A 25,786-nucleotide genomic window follows, 5' to 3' on the forward strand; every position below is an offset into this window, starting at 1 on the left:
ACAGTCACGAAAGCTTTAAATCGAAATTTGAGTCCATCTATGTTCGGAACGGAGGAGGGGGGAGAGGGAGAAACAGCCACGATGCGCTGCTCTGTCCTGTGTTGCATTACAACTATGCTATAAACCAGACTACTATACATTACAACATTATACCTTTCAATCTAAACTACATTGTATAATATCGTATACACAGCCCAATGTAAGCTCTAACATTATGCATTATATTGATATGCCTCCAACTAAACTCTTTTCTAAATTACACGACTATACACCGTAATATACAGTACACTGCCATAGACAAACCCCACCCTTGAATTAAACAATGCATTACTATACACTGCCCTATACTTGACTATAAAATATTAGACTTGAAATATTACACTATGTATTATTCTACCAACCCTACTGTATACCACACTGCTGTATAGTCACTATACAATTACGATACTATATATTGCCTTATGAATTATGTTAAACATTACACTGTTATACTATTTATTATTATACAACATGCTATAAACCATACCATTGACCGTCGTCTGAAAGGTACTAAGAGGCAGTGCCAGCGAATGGACTGCGGTCTGAAAGTCACCGTAAAATACAGTCAATCAAGAACCGAAATGATTTATAACGTCTTTCCAATGGTTACTAAGCCAGAATCCATCTTCTCGGTTGAAATTGTCTCCGTTTGTATATGTGGATGGCCTCATGAACGAATCTCTCATGGTAGCCGGATGGCTTGCAGATAACCTCCGTCTTGAAAAAGTCAATGTCATGTGAGCCCACTGAATTATAACAGTGATCTGCCACGGCTGAGGTGTTAGTCCTACCGTGTTTCAAGTCTGCTTTATGTTCACGGATGCGGTCCGAGATATGTCGTTTGGTTTCTCCAATGTAGCTGCTACCACAGAGGCAACTTAGTTTGTAGACGCCCGGGTACTGTATGTCTGGAACCACATCTTTTACCGACGGAACCAGATCACGGATTTTATGTACTGTGTTGAATCGGACCTGGATCTTGTGTTTATTCAGGACTTTGGAGATCTTTTTTGTGACCCCCGCAATGTAGGGTAAGGTGATGGTTTTGAATGGCTCCTCAACAGGATCCTTCTTCATGGTTGGAGTGATGGCTTTGCGGATTGTGTAGTCGGAGTAACCATTAGCCTTGAGAGCTTGGTGTACGTGCTTGAGTTCACTGGCAATGTGTTCCTGGTCGGAGATGCATTGGGCTTTATGGTATAGAGTCTTGATAAGGGAATTCTTCTGGGATGGATGGTGGTGGGAATCCGGTTTTAAGTAAGCATCCGTATGGGAAGCTTTCCTGTAGACAGAGTGGCTCATTGAACCATCAGGTCTCCTTTTACTTAGGACATCCAACAAGGGTACCATGCCATCTTTTTCGACTTCCATGGTAAATCTGATGGCTGGGTGTATGGAATCGAACCCACGACCTCATGCATACAAGGTGAGGGAGTTAACATCTAATTGATGTATTTGGTTTTGGGGGCACAAGGGAAAATATTCCTGCAAGTAGATTTATCATGCATTCCCAGGTATTTTTTTCAGTTGCACATTAATAACGACCATTATTTAATTTCAAAAGTGAATCGTAATATTGCCATTCAGCCACCTTCAGTCATCAGGTGTCTCTAGTGATTAGTTACAGCCTGACCAATCATTTCAGCTTTTAAGTCAGTTTCTCGTTCATTTTGTCATAATCATGCTCTTCAAAATTGCGGTTTTGCTGAAAAAACCCAAATCATTCGACACATCTGCCCATGACATAGCAACTTGATTTGATTGACTCTGGGGTGGTTGGAGGGTTATTGTTAAAAATGAACATTTTTCCTGCTTTAACTAACCCAAAAAGAAACAGTAGAATACACTGAAACCACTGCGTGAGCAACAGCTACTGCTCAATTTGGTTATCACCGAAAATGATCCGTAAAATGTCATGAAACCTTCCTTTATCTACGTCGCCAATTGTCTTCGGAGTGTGGACATTCTACGATGATTTGCAGTCACTTGGCAAATGACGCTTTCTCTAAATTCCAGAAACGATGCAGACAATATAATCAGTGAGGATGCCTTCGGATGTGGATTGGCTAATGGGCTGTACATGTACGAGTACTTTACAGCTCCATGAACCAACACTTTTTGCTCCACTGTATTTGTTCTGCAATCACCTCTTCGCTGAGTCATTTTCCCCAAACACTTCTATTGTTCCGGCGCCACGATATGTCACTGCATGATATAGTAGTTCGGTATAAAAAAAAAACAAGTGCTTTATTTCGGCGATACACGGTACAATGGGTTACGTCTTTGATCGCATCCATGGTCACCAGTTGATGTGATAAACATGCCCCCCCTCCCCTCGTCACACATCGTCACAAATGTCTGACCCCCCCCCCCCAGGTGCATGACTCATTTATGTACGGCCCCTTTATCTCGGCGATACACGGCACAATGGGCCACGTCTTTTATCGCATCCATGGTCACCAGTTGATGCGATAAACATGCCCCCCCCCCAAAAAAAAAAAACCTCCTTCAGTGTCTACGGCTATAGGAGCACGGCTGCAGTTTTGGCAGTCTCAGCTTTCCCATTGTTTGATGGATGTGCCATTGCCACAGGAGCTATCTCTTTTAAGGCATCGTTCAGAGGCTTCGCCCCACTTTTTGCGGTACTACTACCGAGCCGAAAGCCGTGCTATAGGATATGAAAATACAACGTATGCAAATCACAGATGGTAACAACGCTAACATTGTTCCGCCCATGGTGTACACTGCCCACGTGATGGTGGAGTGTGCCATCTCAGGTAGTGGTACCAACTGACCCACTTGGCTCATGAGCTGTCTCGAAGGAAATGCCAATGCCAGGAGACCAGTACTCTGCAGGGCGACACAATATCACAGTACTACCTCCGGTGCGCTGCTGTCATTTAACCACAGATGGTGGAATTTCATGCTGTTTACAAAGCATTACTGGTATGTGCCTGAACCATAAATAGCATCTGCCAGACTTTGAAACCTATCAAATGAAATGTCGTGCATGCTCTGGTAAGCAGGTTGGGCCCGTTGACTTATTTGCAGTTCGGTGTTACCACCGAAACTAGTTTGGTAACTGGCTAAATGGGATTTTTTTTCCATGCAACAAATACACAGTGCATTGAATTGAAACGGCAGAAAAAGTTTGGAAGACGTACGATGGATAGCTACCCCGAAGAGGTGGGAGTAACGAATACAGAAGACCGACACGGATTTTTTTATTTGCTCTAACGTTTCAATTTGTGCTCCTATTAATGTCATTCTTTCACCAGAGTAATCTTTAAATCATAGAGGATATGAAAACCCCCCCATCAAAATGCATATTGTCTTGGCATTTTGTTATGTAAAAACGCAGATTACTTTGAGTGCTCCGAGTACAGGATTTGACAAGAGTATGAATATTACATACGTTTCTAAGTAATAATAACAATGTACAGCTCTGTTAATCGCAGCTATGGATGAAGCCCATCCCATGTTGTGTCGATCACGGAAGATGATTTGACCATACTTCACAATGCTGGTCAGTGCAGGTTGATGAAATGGTGGGTGGCCAAGACTGTTTGGTATATCGCTCCACCACTCATGTTAGTTGTGGCAGGGAATCAAACTCAGGTTTTCTGGATTCATAGTGCAACTTTCAAACCTATGTGCCACCTCTTCACCCTTTAAACCATTAGACTTCATCCAGCAGCAGATTAACAGAGTTGTAAAGTATTATTATTTAAGCTAAACTATTTTTTTTATTTTACCAGGTAAGGCCTGAGCTATGTAGCTCTTTTTCAGAAGTGACCTGGCCACAAATGATTGCTGAAATTATTGGCTTGGCTTATTGTGTGGAAATATTTTGCTGCCAAATACTCTAAACGCAAGTTAATTATAATTCTAACATGCGTTTAACATGCGTTTAGGGGACGCGACCACGGGGAGAACACGGAAACTCCAAATGTACAGGCGCCAGGGTCGGGATCGAACTCACAACCTCCTGTATACTAGGCGAGGTATTTAACATCTTGCCACCGTGGTGCCACTCGTATTATAATTAATGTATTTATGTTGAACTTTCACACCGTACGTACACCAACCGTGCTAATTGGAGGTGCGGGACGTGATTATTATTATTATTACCTGAGAATAAACGAAATTGTAATAAGTTAATCGGCTAAACATGCAAATCACATCCAAGGATTTCCGTGCTGTCAGCTCAGTGCTCTAACATGGGAATTATCCCTCGGAGATAACGAGCCACCTCCAAATTCTTTGTTATTTATGTGACTTTCACACTTTTCTGGACGACTGTGGAATTAAGCAGTGTGCCCAGATGTTCCATTCAACACACATGGTTATAAAATATTGTTATACTATTAATTGATATAGATTTCACATAAACAAATTAGCACCACGCTTTTACATAGCTAATCTACGACGTAACAAGACAAGCCAAAACGGCCTGAACATAAATATTGTTTCGACATGTGTAGTGTAGCACAAGTTGGAGACGAGGTAGTTGCAGGAGGCACCTTTTTTTTTGACACTCTTCGGTTCACAAGTTCCTTCCGATGTCGTATACCCTAGCCTAGACGCAACCTTGATCGTGTTACACTGACGGCGTCGACTGAGATAGCCAATAACTATCTGGTAACTAACTAGCTGAATGATCTAGTGAAGACGGCAGCGACGAAGGTGGCGACGATGACAGCGACGACGAGACGAGTCCACTCCCAGAACCGGCAGCCCGGAGCTCTCGCTCTTCGCTGCTTTTATTCCACTCGGTGCGGCCTGGCTCCACCCTGGCTCCGCCCTGGCCACGCCTCCCTTCTCGAACCCACTAGCGGGTTCCAGGGACTTCCCGATGAGGTCTTCCGTGACCCTTGCCCCAGTTCCTCCGCCCTGCCGGCACACACACCGTGTATATGCTCGACGGCGTGTGCGCTAACTGTCCACCGCAGTTGCCGCTGCTGGACATCAGTTGGCGCTTTGTCACTACACATGTATAACAAAAAAAACCCAAAGAAATTTAGCCAACAAAGTCTGTCAAGGCAAGTGCCATTAGCACCTATAGAGGCCGGCATAGTTCACAAGGGGGTAGTATGGCCAACACCACGTCCGGCCGCTTTTGTCCCCCTAGTGGCAATGTTTACACATCGCACCAGGTACTCATTTGAGGCCGAGTCAATCTAAGGGAGGCCCAGGACTGGTTCAGATAATCCCTAACACTGGTGTTGGCCGTGAGCGAGAATCGAACTCGGACCACCGGGTTTGTAGCACAATGCGCTTACTGCTCCACCACCGCTCCCACACACACGCACACGTGCACTGGCGGTGTTGGGTTTTCATTATGGCAACAGCCACGTGGCCTTTGTGATTGATGCGCATCGGATGCCCGGTCGCATTGTGCGGCGTTCTTTGAAAATGTTAATGACACGACTATTTACAGGATTTGCACCGCAAAAAGTTTTGTAAATAAAATGGATTAACATTTTTCTTTCATGAAATCCCCACTTGGAACTATTGCTTTGCAATGGAGTTTCGGTCCCGAATAGGACTTTGTATCTTTGACTTTACACAAAACTCCATAACAGGACAATGCATCTCGTACAACAGAAGTGCATCATTATTCCTATACATTTTTTTACTTATCTACAGCTTTGTTCCCTCGATTCACTCCTCTCTATGTCCCTATTAGACTCCATCATAGGGCTCGCTAGCACCTGCACCTAACTTTTTCCCGTCACCTCTTGCTCTCACTATTTTAGAGCTTTCTTTTTCGATTTTGCGTGCGTTTCCTTTTACGACCGTTAAATACCTCGTTTTTTCGCTGTGAAAATATTTCTTAAGGACCCTGTACTCATTCTCTGCAGTATTGATTTTTTTGTTTATTGCTGCTGCTGCTGCTCCACACACCGCAGATCTCATTTTGTAAAATATCCGGGAAACTGGCTAAACGGGACCGCCCGTGAACTCAAATATACCAAACCAGGAACGTTGCTCTCACTTGGTACCGTTATGCAGCCATAATTTAGGGCCACTCGACAGCACTTCCACCAAGATCTTCAGATGAGCGATTTTTTGAGTGCCTCTCTATCCAGGATGAGTCTTCGCACTCGGAGCTCATCAGATTAAGAGTAAAACCCACGTTCTGTAAATTGCTTCGCTTGTGCAAACACATTAGCACGTCAATTTGTAGGAGTCTCACGTGACAGCCCAAAATTAAAAACCGAACAGCGCAGCGACAATGACCCACAACTTGTGACGGCATTAGATCCATCCGTGCGCCACCCAGCCACCTTTCACATTTTACTTTCTCAGCTTTGCAACTGTATTGCATACAACTGTTTAATCCTGCGACCATGTATCCCTTGTTCCCGTCGCTTCCTCATGCAATGCCGCACAAACTCATCCGCGCTCCCCCACCCCAAACTTTTCCGCCACCTTCCCCGCAGTTCGTGCTGGGCTTCGCGCTGCCGCTCCTCGTCATCTCGGCCGCCTACTGGCGAATCCTGCAGCGCCTGCACTCGGCCATCGTCCCTGCGGGCCACAACCGCGGCGTGCGTGCCCGCACGCGCAAGGTCACCTGCTTCGCCATCGCCATCTGCCTCGTCTTCTTCGTGTGCTGGGCGCCCTTCTACGCCCTGCAGCTGCTGCAGCTGCAGGGTTCCTCGGCGCCGAGTGGCTCGGACGCGTTCCTGCGCGCCTACAACGTGGCCATCAGCTTGTGCTACGCCAACAGCTGCCTCAACCCCTTCGTCTACATGGCCATGTGCGCTGCCTTCCGCCGCCGCGTAGCTGCCGCCGCGTGCTCGTGCCGCCGCAGGGCCCGCGGCGGCGGCGGCGGCGCCGGCTCCAACGGCGTCGGAGCCGGCGCCGGGCGGGGCGCGAGGGTCGAGCGCCGGCAGGGGGGCGGCGAGTTGGAGCGCGAGCCCGACAGGGAGATGGAGAGCCTGCCCAAGGCGGCGAGCGAGCGGCCGCTGGGGTCGGAGCGCACCGAGGGCCGGCGCGGCTCCTCGTGCGCGGGGGGTGGCGGAGGAGGGGGACGCGGCGCGCGCGGCGGCGGCGGCGGCGAGGAAGGGGAGGGGGGAGAGTCGACGCTGCGGCTGGAGAGCGTGACGGACGAGGCGCGCTGGGCGGGCGCGCGCGAGCAGAGCTCCGGCCCCTGCTGCCACTGCCCCCTGTCCTTAGAGGTGCGGGCGAGCACCGGCGCCCGGGGTGGCGCGTTGTGAGCGGCGCCTCCGCCGCCGCCGCCGCCACTGGCGGCGAGGAGGATTGACGCGCTTGCGGGTGAGCCGGCGGAGCGGCATGACAATAGGGACTTGGAGGATGCGCGGTCGCCAAGGCAACGACTGGTGTCCCGGCCGGCTCGTGCAGGTGTTGATGTTACGGGGCCTTCAGGAAGCGATGCTGTAGCCTCCCTATATTCTGCCTAAAATAATGCATGCACAACTTCAATGTATAGCTTACAAACCACGAGAAGAAAGTTTGGTGGGCGGGCTTTAATTACGTGAGAATAATTTTCATTCAGAGCGAGAATAAAAAAAAACGTGACGGCGATCGTTTGAGAACACCCATATTGAAAACGCGTTCGAGTAAATCAAAATGCTCACAAATGCCCTGTTGTCTTTTGCGAGCAATAATTTCGACGTATATATTATTTTCGGGAATGTGTCTCGTGAAGACACACACCCCCAACTGGTCCGCCATGACGGAGCGTTCTTTCGTGCTATTGGACACCACAGCAAAGCAATTTATTTTGATCTATCAGAAATTGTGACGCTGAGTTAGGCAGTAGTGCACAAGCACATTTAACAAAAAAATTGAAGACCTTCATAAGTTTGGTGAAGTGAGGACCAGGATCGCTCCTGATATCACTTGCCACCAATGTCAGCCGTGGCCAAGAATCAAACTTGGGTTGCAGTGAGTTCATGGTGGGTTCATAGCACAGCACACTGATCACTCTACTACTACCACTTATACCCAGCTGAAAAGGAAGACTCAGTATATCTAGCCTATAAAACGCATTTTTTGTTCGTCTGTCCGTCCGTCTGTCTGTTTGCGCACGCACGCTTGCTAGGGATTTGGCTCTCAAACGGTGGGGTTTACATTAAAAAATTGCCAGCTACCATGCCATAAGCCCCGCAGTGGGCAAGCGCTATTCCGTTTTCCTGTCCGTTACCTGCATGTAGTGTTCGATTTCACTCGGACAACTTCTGTCTTTCTCCGAACACCGCTTTATTTACAACTCTCAGCATGTCCTCCACATTCTACAGTAACCTAGTCGCCACGGCTCGCCGTGCTTCACTCCACTCGTTCGCCACCTTTGTCTCTCCACTTCCCCACCATTACTTCGCTTGCTCCGCATTCAGCGACTCCGCACACAGCGTCTTCAGCTCCGCTATCGCTACGCTCTCTCCACTGCTAACTACTTCTCTTCTTCAGCTCCGCTATCGTTACGCTCTCTCTACTGCTAGCTGTTTCTCTTCTTCAGCTTCGCTCCACACTCTGTTTCCAAACTCCGTCTCCAATTCTGTCTCCAAACTCTGTCCCCCACTCTCCTCCAAACTCCACGTCTTGCCTCGTCCAGCTCCCAACCAACTCCCGCTCCAATTGCCGACCCCCCAAATTCATCCCTGCTCTCATTACGCCCCAATTAATTAGTCCGCGTCCCAACGGCACCCCGCGTGATCCGTACACGTGCTTCTCGCCAGACTTCCAGACGCCTCTCCAGCCCCGGCAACAGCCCCAACCAATCACAGCCGTCCTTGGCTCTCCCAGCTTAATTGCCCCGACGTAACCTGCACTGTATTTGCCTTCGTTACAGGCTGACCCAACATGAACCCCAATGACTTTGCCTTCACAACAGGCTGACCCAACATAACCTGCACTGTGTCTCTGTTTCCATGCAATACGCACCTTTCTACTCCACTACATCTACATTAGTTAAATAGCGTTTTTTTTTGCAATTTCTCTTTATTTAAACATTCGTTTTGGAATGATTTATTGATTTCTTGTCACCGCTCGGGGAATGCCAATGCAGCAGGCTGCACTTGCGCTCAACGTCCACTCGGGTAGCCCCTAGCAATCCACATGCGCGATCGGTGCAGGTAGCAACGCACACACGATCGGCACACATTTTCATTCACGTTACACATGCAGCAAAAGCACACAAAACACTTCCGTTATTTCTTCACAGTGCGATGTCCTCTTCTCCCCACCCCACCCCACCGCGTCCTCAAACTACTATAGAGCCCCTAGATATTCTTATTATAGCGCTTAAAGTGTATTATTGTAGCGCGGACGGGGGAGAGCGGCCCAGCCCCCAGCCTGCCAAGGTCACACCTCGCCCGGCTGGGATATCGAGGTCCGGCCGAGGGCTCTGCAAGAGACGAGGCTTCACCCACGCCAATGTTGGGCACAATATCCTTTTCTTTCTTCCATAACCTCGCCTTGATAGCGACCCCGTTTTTTTTTCTAATAACCTTCCGAATATTACATTCCCTACGTTTGTGTGCGGACAACATTTTTTTTTGTTTGACTGCTCACAACTTCATTTTTAGAAATTCACTTGGTCGTTTATTTTGAATTTGCCAACTCACCTTCATGGAAACATACGCTTTCTATCACCATCTTGCAAATATTACATTAATACTGTTTGTGTGCAGACAACTGACATTTCTATTCCTCGCTTCTTTCACTAAACTCACGTACATTGCAACCTATGATTACAATGATCATCTTCCAAACATTACATTACGAAAGTTTGCGTGCAGAAAAATATTATTTCTCCTCGCTTCTTTTGCTAAACTCACATACATAGAAACCTGCTAAGTTCATATTCACCTTGATAATATTTCAATGTTTGTTTCAGTTTGGGCGCATATAATATTGCTTACTTACCTTGCCCATTGTTAAGAGATTTATTTCAGTGCAAAACTAGGTGCACATGAATCTCTACATACTCACCTTCCTTTTATTATATTTGTAGTGCCTTGGATTCACTCGGACGACAATCGCCTTTCTTCCACTGTCTCTTTTATTTCCATCGTTCCGCACACACTATAAATTCTCCTCTCCACGCTCCGCCAACTCGAACACTCGAATTCCCCTCAGCACCGTCCGCTCATACTCCTTGTCTCCACACAGTCTCTTCTTCACTCCCCACACACACAGTGGTTCTATCTTTATCTCCTCACACGCAGCGACCTGTCAATCTCTTCACACGCAGCGACCTGTCAATCTCTTCACACGCAGCGACCTGTCAATCTCTTCACACGCAGCGACCTGTCTATCTCTTCACACGCAGCGACCTGTCTATCTCTTCACACGCAGCGACCTGTCTATCTCTTCACACGCAGCGACCTGTCTATCTCTTCACACGCAGCGACCTGTCAATCTCTTCACACGCAGCGACCTGTCTATCTCTTCACACGCAGCGACCTGTCTATCTCTTCACACGCAGCGACCTGTCTATCTCTTCACACGCAGTGACCTGTCTATCTCTTCACACGCAGTGACCTGTCTATCTCTTCACACAGTGACTTGTCTATCTCGTCACATACAGTGACCTGTCTATCTCTTCACACACAGTGACCTGTCTATCTCTTCACACACAGTGACCTGTCTATCTCTTCACACACAGTGACTTGTCTATCTCTTCACACACAGTGACTTGTCTATCGCTAACTCTCCCTGTACCTACCTATACCGTAATCTCCACTCTGCTAACGCTAACTCTCGCTATCGCTATTTACTGTCCTCTGGGTTCGGCTCTCAATCTATTTCCCACTAACACTTACCGGCTTCCACTCTTCGCATCTCTCTCTACCCGCTGCTGTCTCCACTTCTCGCCAACTCCCCCGCCGTCCAAATCACCTACCGTTTTTATCCCCTTTCCAATCAGCCTTAATTAATTGCCACGTGCCTCGCTGTCATTTTCCCTCCAGCTCCGCACCTGTCCAACGGCCCAGACTCCGTGACGCCGCCACTTAACGCTAACAGCCTCTCGACCAATCACAACCCTCGTCCCTTGACTCCCTTAATTACTTTGTCTTGTTTACGCCACCCGTGACTTCATCACCTGCCCGACCTTACATGACCCACACTGTATATACTGTATATGGCCAATTTACCCATGTGTATTTCCACTACACATTGATAATATTACTGTGCAGAACACTATTCTATCCATTCATTGCTTATTTCACTAAACTCGCTTACAAAGAAACCTGACATTTAAAAAAACACCTTGGAAATATTCAAACTTATTTTTGTGTACTCACACCTAATATTTTTTCATTGCCCTTGGACATTATTACTATCTTTTTGTGTCAACTAACGTTGCTAGAACCATTAATTTGAACGATTCACCTCGCAAATATTACAATCATAATGTTTGTGTGCTTGCTACTACCATTTACCTTTATCTATATTTATATATTATTTATTGCCTCTAGGTCCTTGTCTGCGTGTGAGTCCCTGTCCGTGTCTGCCACCATGTGTGTCTGTCTACATCTGTGTGCGTGCATGACTTGATCTATCTGTCTGTCAGTCGATGTGTGTGTGTTAGTCAATGTGTGTGCGTGGTCTGTGTGTGTGCGTAGGCAACTAAACTTTTAAAAGTACATTAGTACATTTAGTACTATTTACGATGTGTGTGTGCATGACTTGATATATCAGTGTGTCAGTCAATGTGTGTGTGCGGCTCCATTTTACTGTGTAAGTCCATCACTTTGTGTTTGTGTAGGTGCATGTGTGCATGTGAGTCGATGTGTGTGTGAGTCAATGTGTGTGTGTGCCTCTGGCAAAAACAACCCCCTACCTCCTCGCGGTGCCGGACGGGCAACGCTGTTGTGGACAGTGTTGTGGGGGGAGGGCCAATTCCGATTGGCCCTCTCCCCTCATGGCGTCTGTGACCACCACAGTGGCTAAATGGGGGCTCTGGACGGGTGCGAGGGGCTGGTAACCTCTCCACCTTCAATAAATTACCACTAAACCACGACTAAAATATCTAACTAATAAGCTTGTGCCGGAGGCCCCGGGGGGCCAGGCGTCTATGATGTCTCCTGGCCAAACCCCATCTGGCGGAGCCAGGAGATTGAATCTTTACCCTCGGGGCTCCTCCAGAAACAACGTCAAGCCACTACGGATGGCCACATGGAATGTACGAATGCTCACTGCGGAGGAGAGGGTGCCACTCCTCTGTCGGGAGCTGGACCGGTACCGCCTGGATCTCTGTGGCATTCAGGAGGTCCGGTGGACCGGCTCTGGCTCCTATTACCATGAGGGGTGGACAGTCCTCTACTCGGGGCAGGAGACTGGAAAACAACAGGGTGTGGCTCTTCTTCTGAACAAAAGAATGAAGGGGGCGTGGGAGCGTGGCGGTGAGGTGTGGGAAGCTGTAAGCCCCAGGCTACTTTGGGCTCGCCTTCTCATCAACCGGAGGCAAGGAGTGGTGGTCATGGTTACTTATGCCCCCACCGAAGACGAACATCCGTGGAGGGATGCAGGCAAGGCCAATGAGTCAGATGCCTTCTATGACCTCCTGTCACTGGTGCTGGCTAAAGTGGCCCCTCGGGATAGAGCCATCTTGTTGGGTGACTTCAATGCCCGAGTTGGTCATGATGCTGGCACCTGGTCTGGAGTGATTGGAAGGCATGGGCCAGATCAGCTCAATAACAACGGTAGGAGGCTGCTAGATTTGTGTGCAGCCCATGGGCTTGAAATTACCAACACGCTGTTTCAGCATCAGCACATCCACACAACACCATGGATGCATGCCGGGTCCAAGCAAGAACATCTGCTGGACTACATAGTGACTGATCAGCGGATGCGAGCCCATGTCCTTGACACCAGGACCTACTGTGGAGCTGATCTGCCCTCTGACCATCGACTCGTCATCTGTAAGATGCGCCTGCCATTCTTCCATTCCAGTGGTGGGTGTACACCCAAGACCCCATTCCAACCTAAGGTGGCCTGGTCTCAGTTAGCTGATGAAAGTTGCAAGAGAGAATTTCATCATCGCTTGCGGCTGGGGTTAGCATCGTACCCCACTTCTCCTGATGCCGAGGGAAAATGGGCGAGGTTTAGGACTGTGACTCATGCAGCTGCAATGGCTGCTTTGGGTACGCGGTCCAGACCTCCCCAGAGACCCTGGCTGACAGAGGAGGTGTTCAGGATGGTTGAGAAAAAGCGACAGGCCCACTCTAATCGTCTACAGCATCTCACGTCAGAGAATGAGGAGGCTTACCGCAGCCTTTGCTCGGAGGTTCGGAGAGCCATGAGGCGCTGCAAGGATGGGTGGTGGTCGCGGGTTGCTGAGGAGATGGAGTCTGCCTCAGTGGCCCACGATCACAAATCCCTATTTAACTCCATCAAAAAAGTAATCTGCAGCGCCAGACCTCTTACCATCATTAGGGGAAAAAACGGTGATCCAATCTCTGACCCCCAGGAACAGGTTTGCAGATTTGCTGAGCATTTCTGTGAGGTCCTGGTGGAGGGGAAATCCCTCAGCCAGGAAAACATCGTGGCACAAAGTGGGGATGACCCTGCTGAGGTTGCGGTGCCTCAAATATTGGAAGAAGACGTCACCCCCTGTGAGTGGCTGGCTGAGGTGCCATCAATTGAGGAAGTACTGAAGGCGATCCAGAGTCTGAGACCAGGAAATGCACCGGGCAGAGATGATCTCCCAAGCGAAATGCTGAGGGAGGGTGGCGTTTGTGCACAGACTGCCCTAGATGACATCATAACAACAGTCTGGACCACTGGACGGGTTCCGCAGGATTGGAAGGATGCCCTGGTGGTCCCCCTCTTTAAGAAGGGGGACCGCACAGACTGTAACAACTACATGGACATCTCACTCCTCAGTGTGCCGGGAAAGGCCCTGGCAAGGAATATTCAACATCGCCTTGCTAGGCACGCTAAGGAGAGGCTTGCGGAGTCCCAATGTGGTTTCAGGAAAGGGCGGTCTTGCATAGATGCCATATTTTCTATCCGTCTGCTACAGCAGAGGTATAGGGAATTCCAACAAGACCTACATCTCTGCTTTATTGACCTGGTCAAGGTCTATGATACCATCAGTAGGCCTGAGCACTGGGTTGTTCTTCGTGCTTTCGGAGTCCCTGACCCTCTGCTCACAATCATTAAGGACCTTCATTAAGTGAGCGGGCCCGGGTAAAACTACGTGGCCGGGAGTCAGAGCCATTCCCTGTACACCTTGGGGTGCGACAGGGATGTCCTCTGGCTCCCACATTATTTAACGGTCAAGGGATGGCTCCCTATTGGTCAACCACGTTATGTATGCCGATGGTTTGGTTTTGCTGCTCATTCAGAGGAGGAGTTAGAGACGCTTCTGCTGAAACTGGAGTTTGCCACTAAGAGGTGGGGACTTACCATCAGCCCCACCAAAACTAAGCACCTGCCTGCGTATTTTGTACCCTCGGACACTCCACCCCCACAACTCCCAATCGGTGATGGGGCAGTTGTGGAGAGAGTGGAGAGTTTCCCATACCTGGGCAGTGTGCTCATGACCGGCTCCGGTTTGGCAGCAGAGGTCTCACTCCGAATCAGTTGAGCGGCAATATCTTGTCATCGGTTGCGTAACGCTGTGTGGAAGCTGCCTGGTCTGTCACTCCGCACGAACCTTCAGGTCTTCTCGGCCACAGTCATTCCCTCCCTTCTCTATGCTTGCGAAACGTGGACCCCCCAAATGGAGCATCTTCGCCGGTTAGAAACATTTAGGCTGGCCTGCCTACGATCCATCCTGGGTTTAACCAGGCTGGATTGGGTGAGGAGCTCACAAATCCTTGAAAGATCTGGGCAAAGTCCCATCGGTGAACTACTCCGGCAGGCAAGGGTGCGTTGGCTGGGTCATGTAGCCCGCATTCCCAGCCACCGCATGCCTAAACAGCATTTGTTCGGCCGGATCGAGGGGGCTAAACAGGCGCTGCACGGGCTAGAGAAGAGATGGAGTGATGTGGTACACGAGGACGTGGAGCTGACTGGACTTGCCGATGACTGATACCAGCGGTGTCAAGATCGGCCTCAGTGGAGGAGGCTCGTGAAGGACGCTACTGGGCAGTTGGACGCATTCACCCTCTAACAATAACGGAGGGCGGAGGAGCGACGCTCACAACAACGAGTGGAGCGCTGGGTGGCTAAAGCACAGCAAGTTGGCACAGTAGGGGGCACAGGTGGTGCATCAGCCAGTCATCTCAGTCATCTCAGTCAGTCGACCCGTGGCACCTGGGTCTGCCCCGTGACCTCCTGCCAGCAGGCGTTCGACACTTCACGTGGCCTCAAGGTGCACATAGCCTGGCACAAGCGTCGTGGTGACGTCACCGCCACTAAGTGGCGAATGGCGGTTGTTGTTGTGTGCCTCCATGTGAGTATGTAAGTCCATTTCTTTGAGTATGTGTACGTGCATGTGTGTGTGTGAGAGTACGTGTGTGTGTTACTCCATGTGTGTGTATCTGAAGTCGATGTGTGTGTGTGTCAGTCCATATGTGTGTGTGTGTATAAATCGATGTCTTTGTGTATGTCTGCAAGTGTGTGCAGGTCGATGTGTGGGTCTGCCTTTTTCGCCCGGACAACGCCAGGCACTTACCGCTAGTAGCATATAAACTGCGTTATTTATTTGAAATGCAATAGGCCACCAAAAACCAACCCTACAACAATTTTAATCGAATATCAATTCATCATTTAATTAACACAAACTGTTCATTGGCAGATTCATTAAATAGATGCTTTATGTTAAAATGCACTAATTTAACCCTCAAATACATTGTCAATACCGTGATTACGTCAGAGAATTCACAAGTAAATGCAATTATTTGCAGGTTTTAGTTTGCCTACACTCAGCAAAGCATGCCGTAAACATCTTACATTGCTGCAAGACTCGCGCTATTCCCAATATTTGGTGACTCAAAGTTGGCTCAAAGGTGGTGGTGGTTCTGTGATAACAAATAAATGCAATTTCAACAGCGGTGGCTGCCCAGAAAAAAATACTCACAACTCCTCCTCGGGGTTTTCTTCTTAAATTATTTTGTTAATTTGCATTTGCTCTCAGCCTGCGGCGGAGTTTCCCCTGGGAGAGAACGTGTCCAGCCAAACTCCTTATACCAACACTGCTTGTTGAAATAAGTAAACGCCTACGTTTCCTTTGGAGTTGCGAGCAGGTTACGGGCTGAGCTGCAGGTTATTAGTCGGGTGGGTCTGCTTCTCCAGTGAATAGCACCTCAGGCCTTTTAAGCACTGTGGTTGGTCAAAGGACGTCGTTCAATTACTTTGCGCAATAAAAACCCTGACTTCGGGTTGTTATTGATGGGCTTTTTTTATACCCCGAGGTTAATGTTAAACATTGTTTGATATTGGTAAAGGTGTCGCCCTGGAATAAGCGGCCGTCCATAAATGACGTCACGCACCTGGGGGGGGGGGGGTCAGACATTTGTGACGATGTGTGACGATGGGGGGGGGGTTGAGAAATGTGACGTTACATCAAAATGCACAACTTTAAATAAATATAGACAACACGTTCTACTTAATTAAATAGACTTTTTAATAAATGTTTTCTCCTACAATATCAGAGTGCAGCGCCACATTAAATACGCACTACAATGACAATAGTTTAAAGCGATTCGAAGCATGTTTCATTTTTTTTCGGGGGGGGGGGGTGGCAGAGCTTTGTGACGTCATATTTGAGGGGGGGGGTCTGACTTTTTGTGACGCCGTGTGACGAAAGGGGGGGGGTCAAAAATCGTCCAAAATCGCGTGACGTCATTTAGGGATGACCCCTAACTTTCTCATGCTGCTGCAGGCAAAAATGGCCTCCACTATGTAGAGCTCCAGAGACAGCTAGCTACTCTCGTGAGGGTATTGTGGCCAACTATTTCACGCTATCATCATCCTTAATTTGGCATGCAGTGTCTTAATATGTTACTGGCCGACTCGTTGGATTTCGACAGAATCGGCGCCCGTGTTAATGTTCGGGCCGAGGCACTCGGTGCTGTGGATGTCTTTCGGAGCGACGCCAAGTCGGATGGCGTACGTGCGATAAGAGCTTCCTTCTGTTATCTCAATGGTGAAGGACCCATGAAAGATTGTTCACGCGTGGTGTTAGACTTGGAAGTGGCAATTAAAGCCAGCCGTTAGCGAGCCCATTAATGTCCATGGATTTTGTATGAGGTAAAGTACATGACCGCATGAGACTGCTTCAATTTGAATGTATATCAATAGACAATTCACCGTTGTTAGTGGGGGTGGGGAACCCTGCAATGAAATTTGAGTGTCCATCGTGTATCCTTGATTCCAACTGGTGATATATGAATGCAGCGTGCAGGTACACGTTGGACAAGGATGAAGGCAGAGCCTGGCACGCACGCAACGGAGGCTGAGGACGCGAGTCAAACGAAAGGAGCTCCATGGGCCCGGTGTTATTGGAGGACTCTGAAGGACAAAGTCTGTCTGTCTCGTCAGCTGCTCCGCCCGGCCTTCGTTGGCGAGCGAGACACGGTGGCATCAGGGGAAGCATTGGTGGAGTGCATTCGTAGGCTCCAGCCTGACCCGTGGCCTCGGAATGTCGAGGTTGGGTACGGAGAAGTCGACGGCTGGCACAAAGGTTTAGGTTCGGACTCGTGTGTCTGTATGTTAAACTTATTTCGTACCGTACATAACCAACCGTACTAATCAGAGGTGTGGCAACGTTGCGAGGAGCAACTTTGATGAATTTGTATTGTCCAGAGGTCGCGAGAGGGGACAATCCCTATGCAAGTTGTCGTCAGTGATTGCAACGATCACTGTGCGAGTGAGGTTTTGCTACGATGAGCATTATTGCCAGCCCGATCTGTAACAACGTCGCGCAAGGTCATTCCTCTAATTTGATAATTAAATTAATGCTGTGAGCTCAACATAAGCGGTCGATCTGCTGCCATCCACTAGAGCAAGAGGGATAGAGAAGCCTCCGATGATATGCATGTCTGTTGAAATATGTGCAATCATTTGTATTGCTTTTCTTTTATGAGTGGACACACCCTTGCCATTATTGTGGGTTGCTTTTGCTTGACATGTCATTCTACTGCTGCGTTGGTGTTTGCAGTTGTGCTTCTCTGCTGTGTGGTTCGCCTCTGCGATTTCGAGTTGTTGTTCGGCATGAAAGTTCCGATGTTTTGCTCCTCCACATGCTGACAGCTATTTCAGGACCCGCACTACAATTGCTGGTAGGGAAAAAGTGTGGGGGTATCAAACACCTCTTTCAAGATGTCCCGGCCGCATGGAAGAGTAAATCAAAAGAGGCTCTAGAGAGGCCGTCTGGAGCTCCCTCGAGTGGAGGCCCCCTACTGCCAACAGTGGTGTGAGCAAGACGTTGCAGGGCTGCACATTGAACCTTTACAGTGTTATTTGTCGTAACATTTTATCATATGTGAATATATATGTGTACTGCATATGTCCATATAACTGGTCGTGAAAGAATGAGTGAAGCGATTTTTAAGTTTCATGATGTTCCAGGAGGGCTGAATAAGTGTCGAGTCTATGCTTATAAAATGTACACATATGAAGAAGAGAAAAAAACCCTAACTTTTTAAACCTAGGCCTAATGAAAAGTTTGTTTCTGAAAGTTTTTAAGGGTGCTGAATCCAAATGTCTAATTTTTTATCCGATTGCAGTTGTCCCAAGTTGGGTCTCGTGTTAAACATATTTTCTCAAATCTTTCACCACGCTCTATTGCGTGATAAAATGACTACTTTACGGAAGAGTGCTGCTCAAGTCAATGAAGCGCGGGCATGTTACCATTTACTGGTACATTGTATCGCCATTGAAGTGCGATACTTGGCGAAAACAATCAGTAGTTTTTTAGATTTTTTCCCGCATATAAATATTTTTCTGGAATAATTCTAATTCTGTTGCTGTGCTTAAATAAAAATGTCAATGAGTTCAGCATCTCAGTTGTGTGTGGGGGGAGGGGGGGTCAAATTAACCTAACATCCCTCTTGGGTTGTTAAAGTGAGTAGAATGTTGTGGTTGTTCTACATAGATACATATATACACGAATGTGGCATTTCCACTCCTACTGCAGGGTATTATAATTTGATGAGCACCGCACAAGGCTCATTTAACTGTCGAGGTTTCCCTCGCTTTATGCGGCGGGTTCGGTTTGTGCGATTTTGCATACGTGGGGCGAAGCTATTTCTGCCGGAAATTCGCTGTTCGTTTTGAATTTGCTCATATGCGATTATGCGGTCAAATGCGGAACAACATTCCGCGTATACCGTTGTTCGTGTACCCGTGTGTATGTACTGTGTGTGCTGCATGCGCTACTCGGCAGACCAGCTGTCACGTGCGTTTTTTCTTCGTGTGCCCTTTATTTGTTGGAATGCATCTACTACGTACGACATAAACCTGTGCAGATGTTAAATTGCCTGGCTATGTTGGCACAGTCATTTTATTTTTGTGAATTGTGGCGTGATACGTATCAGCTTAATGTCATATTCAGCTTCCCAATTTGAGCAGTTTTCTACAGGTAATAATTTATAGATTTTTGATTTTCTGGCATCAGCGGCAAGCAAATGGTACAGATAAAAACAAAGCACGCACAGAGCAACACGAAGCAACCAAACAAATATACAAAAAAATCACAAATGGGTCTTAAACCAGATTAAGCAGACATCCTAAACCTAGACAACAATTTCAACATAGCTTCTTATTCATTATCTAATGAGTAACATTGCTGTAATTAGAAGATACAATATATTTTGATCGGAGTCATAATAATGAAATAAAACTTACTCCAAGATGCAAGGAGAGAGGAAGCAACATACAGCATTCGGCAAAAAAATATATATTACACGCGTGTAGTAATAATAATAACAACCTTTGCCATCGCTCCTAATATCTACACTGCTGCCTCATGGAACATTGGCTGATGGAAACGATCCCCATGTGTATTTGTTTGTATCTGTTCATCCAGGGCCACCCGGAGGTTCCTGGAGGCCCTATATGGGGGTCTTCTGTCTTGTGAGGCCTGAGGCAAATTGCCCCCCCCCTCCCACTCTGCATGGCCCTGCGTTCATCTCTCCCAAGATAGCCGTGCCTCCGGGTTAGGTGTTCTAGAGTTGCCGTTTTGTGCATTTCATTAAACCGAACGTCGCACGTTGTGAGTCTACTGCCGTATGAGTCGAGCGTTGCATTGTCACGACGCACGAGTGTTTAATGCGCCACGTGCTATTGTTCGGATTCAACGGTGAATTCTCAAAGTCGTGAGATTTGGCAGCGAGAATCGTGCTTCAATTCACCGTTGAGCTGAAGCAATAACAATTTGCACTTCGTAGGCTTGCACCCGTGACATTTAATGTTTCACGACGCAATCTATTATTAAAATAGTAAAACGACACGTAAATAATACTCCGATTCCTTCTTAACTACTTACTGGCATCTTCTTTGGTTCTTTCGGTAAAGTCACGTAGAATGAGAATAAAATAATAAAATAAAATAAGACAATAAAATTCTCACGACGTTTTGGCCACAACACAAGTAGCCTTCTTCAGGTGAAAGAACAGAACAGAACTGTCGGGACGACAGAGCTTCAATTAACGCTGCTAAGATTCGCAGCGTCTTTTAAGCTCGCTGAGAGGCGTGGCGAGCCTTGAAAAAGGAGTTCACACATCAAAGCAGGATAATTTAGCATTAAAAAAACTGAGGGATTAGCTTGTGACAAAAATAGCTGTGTTAAAGTCAAAGTTTACATATCCACAGAGGCATTTAGTATATGGACGCTAAAGGCCTCCAATTACCAACTATTATAAAGTAAACCATAGCGTATTTTAAGCTCGGTGAGAAGCGTGTCGAGCCTTGACAAAGGAGTTTACATATCAGAGCAGGAGAATTTAGCATTGAAATAGCCGAGGGATTAGCTTTTGACAGAAATAGCTGTGTTAAAGTTAAAGTTTAAATATCAACAGAGGCATTTAGTATATGGACGCTGAAGGCCTCCAATTACCAACTATTATAAAGTAAACCATAGCGTCTTCTAAGCTCGGTGAGAAGCGTGAAGATCCTTGACAAAGGAGTTTACATATCAGAGCAGGAGAATTTAGCATTGAAATAGCCGAGGGATTAGCTTGCGACAGAAATAGCTGTGTTAAAGTCAAAGTTTACATATCAACAGAGGCATTTAGTATATGGACACTAAAGGCCTCCAACTAACCAACTATCATAAAGTAAACCGATGTGAAAAAACTAAGTCTATATCACATCAATATAATAAATGTACTTAATATATTCTTCAATAAGCTGACCTATTAATCATACAGCAACTGGGTATACATTACACTATATAATGAATACCATATAGTAAACCAATAAAAACTAAAATATAAGCTCCTCAATGTTATAATAAACTCTATATACTCTCCAATCAGCTGAGCAACTAACAATAAGTCGTTATATATCACAATGTATATGGTGAAAAATGGCGGGTTTTCCCATCCCCTCAACACCAGCACCAAGGACAGCGACATTCAGGCGGACGAGTCAATCCATACTCGGAAGGGAGGAGGGGGGAGGGAGAAACAGTTATAATGCCAGCGAAAGAGCTGCGGTCTGACGGTCACCGTAAAATACAATTAATTAAGAACCGAAATTGTTTAAAACATCTTTCCAATGGTTACTAAACCAGGATCCATCTTCTCGGTTGAAATTGTCTCTGTGTTTGTATATGTGGATGGCCTCATGAACGAATCTCTCATGGTAGCCGGTTGGCTTGCAAAGAACCTCCGTCTTGGAGAAGTCAATGTCATGTGAACCCACTGAATTATGACAGTGATCTGCCACGGCAGAAGAGTTTATCCTAACGTATGGGTAGCTTTTCTGTAGACAGAGTGGCTCATTGAGCCATCAGGTCTCCTTTTAATTAAGACATCCAAAAAGGGTAGCTTGCCATCTTTTTCAACCTCCATGGTAAATCTGATGGATGGGTGCATGGAATTGATGTGGTCGAGAAATTGGTCTAGAGCAGGCTGGCCATGGGGCCAGATGACAAAAGTGTTATCCACGTACCTCTTCCATAAGGTTGGGCGTAGAGTGGCAGTCTGGATGGCGTCAGTCTCAAATTTTTCCATGAATACGTTGGCTACAACCGGAGACAAGGGGGAGCCCATTGGGGTGTCCTGAGTCTGTTTGTAGAAAGTTCCATTCCAGGTGAAGTATGTGTTGGTTAAGCAATGTCTCACCAGAGGGGGTACATCAGTATGCAGTCCTTAATGAACCAAGTCTTCAATGATTGCTTGTGACAGACCAAGTCTGTCACAAGCTAATCCCTCAGTTTTTTCAATGCTAAATTATCCTGCTTTGATATGTGAACTCCTTTTTCAAGGCTCGCCACGCCTCTCACCGAGCTTAAAATATGCTGTGAATCTTAGCAGCGTTAATTGAAGCTCTGTTGTCCCGACAGTTGTTCTTTCACCCGAAGAAGGCTATTTGTGTTGTGGCCGAAACCTCGTGATAATTTTATTGTCTTATTTTATTTTATTATTTTATTCTCATTCTACGTGATTTTACCGAAAGAACCAAAGAAGATGAATCCTTGCAGTCACGAAAGCTTTAAATCGAAATTTACTTACTGGCAGTGATGTCAATACGCATTCGTCTGTGATCGCGAATGACATCAAAAGTGTTTAACAGCCAAATTACAGTTGTATGTATGTATGTTGAACTTCGTACGTGCAGTACAGAAGCAACTGTGCTAATCGGAGGTGCCATTTTGAGAGCACGGTAAATTTGACCATGACACGAGAAACTTGATGTTGTACTGGACGTAGGCAGCTGCTGCCAAGGTGTAACGGTCAATGCACTTTATTTGAAATCCAGGAATCGCTGGTTGGATCTCCCAGCACGACAGTCCCAACAATGGGGCGAGTTAAATTACATTTCACCACCTACTGCCACCGAGCGGTATACATGGGTCCACCACGGTTAGTCGATCGACCTGGTGTCATGTGGTCGGAAAAGTGTCCGAGATGTTTTAACCACCATGAAATAGTAGGCCGAATACTCCCTAGCGGGGCTCTCTCTAGAAATCCTTTACATTTCACTCGGGGTGTTAAGCCTAGGAGATAAACTCTGAAGGAGAAATAGCTCGTGCAAGAACACGTGTGATTACAGTATCAAATGAAAAATGCATAATGTGTGTTGACACATTAATTCCACACCCCCCCCCCCGCCCACTTTGCGCAAAAGCGCAGAAGCGTGGTCACCACATCTACGCCTCTAGATAAGGAACGAAACAGGAAGACTTCTCCACAAATCTGGCTATCGCCTGATGAAGCTAGTTGTAATTACTGGCGAAACGTCATACTCGGATTGTAATTCTAGATTTGAAGCTTTCGTGACTGCAAGGATCCATACTCTTTGGTTCTATTCGGTAAAGTCACTAAGGTAAAAAAATAAAACAACAAAATCACGACGTTTCGGCCACAACACAAGTGGCCTTCATCAGGTGAAGGGACCATGCTGTCATGAGGACACCGTTGGAGTGTAAACAGCCAAGCCCAGGTCGCGTCCTTTAAGCTGTGGGAGGAAACAAAACGCTTTGACAAAGGAATTAGCATAAAAATGAGCATGATGTACGTAGGAGGTACATGATGGACCAGGCGCGGGGAAGGGGGGGGGGAAGTTTACATAATGTTGGTGTGGAGAAAAATAAGCAGCTGTGAAAGTTTGGGATACCACTACTTGAAAAAATATACTGTACCATTGAAAATTAGTTTAATGTTTGGTTTGATTTAGAACATCTTTCCAATGATTGCTTAATTTGAAACCATCCTCTCGGTTGAAATTGTGTCTGTGTTTGTAAATCTGAATTGCCTCGTGGACAAATCTCTGATAAAAACCCGTGGGTTTGCAGAGAACCTTGGCATCGGAGAAAACTATATCGTGATCACCCGCAGCGTTGTAACAGTGTACAGCTACGGCAGAAGAATTTGTTCTGCCGTGTTTCAAATCTGATTTGTGCTCGCGAATTCGGTCAGAGACATGTCGCTTCGTCTCCCCGATATAGCAATCACCACAAGTGCAGCTCAATTTGTAAACCCCGGGGTAATGTAAGTCAGGAACGACATCCTTCACGGATGGAATCAGGTGACAGATTTTGTGTACTGTATTGAACCGGACCAGGATCTTGTGTTTGTTTAGAATTTTGGAGATCTTTTTAGTAACGCCTGCTATATATGGTAGTGTGATGGTTTTGACCGGAGTATCAAGTGGTTGTTTCTGTATGGAGGGAGAAACAGCTAGGCGGATGGTACGGTCAGAGTATCCGTTTCTGTTGAGGGCCAGGTGTACATGTTTTAATTCACTGGTCAGCTGGTGTTGGTCCGAAATGCAATGTGCCCTGTGGTATAACGTTTTGATGAGAGAATTATTTTGAGCTGGGTGGTGGTGGGAATCAGGTTTCAAGTAGGAATCTGTGTGGGTGGGTTTCCTGTAGACAGAATGCCCCAGTGAGCCATCAGGTCTCCTCTCAAACAGAACATCCAAAAATGGTAGCTTGCCATCTTTCTCCACTTCTATGGTGAATTTGATGGCGGGATGTCTGGAATTGATGTGGTGTAGGAAAAGGTTCAAAGCTGGGAGGCCATGTGGCCAAATGACGAAAGTGTCATCCACATATCTCTTCCACAGGGAAGGTCTGAGGGTGGAAGTCTGGATGGCGTCTGATTCAAATTTCCCCATGAAAACATTGGCTATCACTGGTGATAAGGGAGAACCCATGGGGTACCCTCATTTTGTTTGTAGAAGGTGCCATTCCAAGTAAAGTAGGTATTGGTGAGGCAGTGTCTAACCAGCACAGGTGTATCGGGGTCTAGTGCATGTACCAAATTTTCAATTATTTTAATGGTATTAGGTAACGGGACCTTGGTGAACAGGGAGACCACATCGAAGCTGACAAGGATATCGTCAGGGGACAGTACAACGTATTTGACCATAGAGACCAATTGGGCTGAGTTAAGTACTGCTGAGGAGGTCTTGCCAGTGAAAGGTAGCAAGGTATCTGACAGAAAACGTGCTAGCTTATAGGTAGGGGAGTTGATCGTGGATACGATGGGTCGTAGTGGAGTGCCTTCTTTATGAATCTTGGGGAGACCATAGAATCTAGGGGGTCTTGCAGCAGAAGGTTTTAGGGAGGGACGTTTAGTTGGGTCGATTAGGCAGGTCGAACTTGTGATGATCTTGTTGGTTTTTATAGTAGGGCTATTAGTAGGGTCATTTTTAATTTTTGAGTAACTTCCATCGTTGAGTAGGTTCTGGATTTTGTTGTTGTACGAATCTTTATCCATAATTACAGTAGCGTTGCCTTTGCCGGCTGAGAGGATGACTATACCACTTCTGTTTTTTTAAATTCGCGAGTTCAGAGCGCTCATTTTTGCTGATGTTGCTAATGGGTTTCTTAGCATTCTTAAGAATAGTGGCTATTTCAGCTCTCGCAACGTCTGCTTGGATGTGTCCTATGCCTTTGAGGGCTACATCGACCTGAGAGATGATATCATCTACAGGAATATGTTTCAGGGTGACAGCAAAATTTAGTCCTCTAGCCAGTACTGTTTTCAGATTGTCCGAAATCGGGGTGTTATTATGATTAATGACGATTTTGTTAACGTCTAGTTTTGTTATATGTGGGACTGGGTTCTTCTTCGATAGGTGGTTGAATTTAAAAATCAAGTTAGCTTTGCATTTGATTGAAAGTGAATCGGCAGAATAAGCAGTC

At 46.8% G+C, this 25,786-nt stretch overlaps 2 protein-coding genes across 3 annotated transcripts in view; one reads left to right on the plus strand and one right to left on the minus strand.

Moving 5' to 3' along the window:
* LOC116949567 (melanin-concentrating hormone receptor 1-like) overlaps positions 1-7,049 on the plus strand; it is a gene marked incomplete at its 3' end in the record, with an annotated part of 42,053 nt that extends 35,004 nt beyond the window's left edge. Inside the window, exon 3 of the mRNA XM_032966992.2 lies at positions 6,486-7,049. Within this exon, the coding sequence (XP_032822883.2) occupies positions 6,486-7,049 (564 nt within the window). The remainder of the gene's footprint in view (positions 1-6,485) is intronic.
* Positions 1-25,786, minus strand: part of CFAP52 (cilia and flagella associated protein 52) — a 270,832-nt gene that overhangs the window by 129,927 nt on the left and 115,119 nt on the right. The gene's annotated exons all lie outside the window — the stretch shown is intronic.

Source organism: Petromyzon marinus, chromosome 37, assembly GCF_048934315.1.
Source record: "Petromyzon marinus isolate PM22_M1 ecotype Great Lakes invasive population chromosome 37, UKy_Petmar_22M1.pri1.0, whole genome shotgun sequence".
Classification (NCBI taxonomy): Eukaryota; Metazoa; Chordata; class Hyperoartia; order Petromyzontiformes; family Petromyzontidae; genus Petromyzon; species Petromyzon marinus.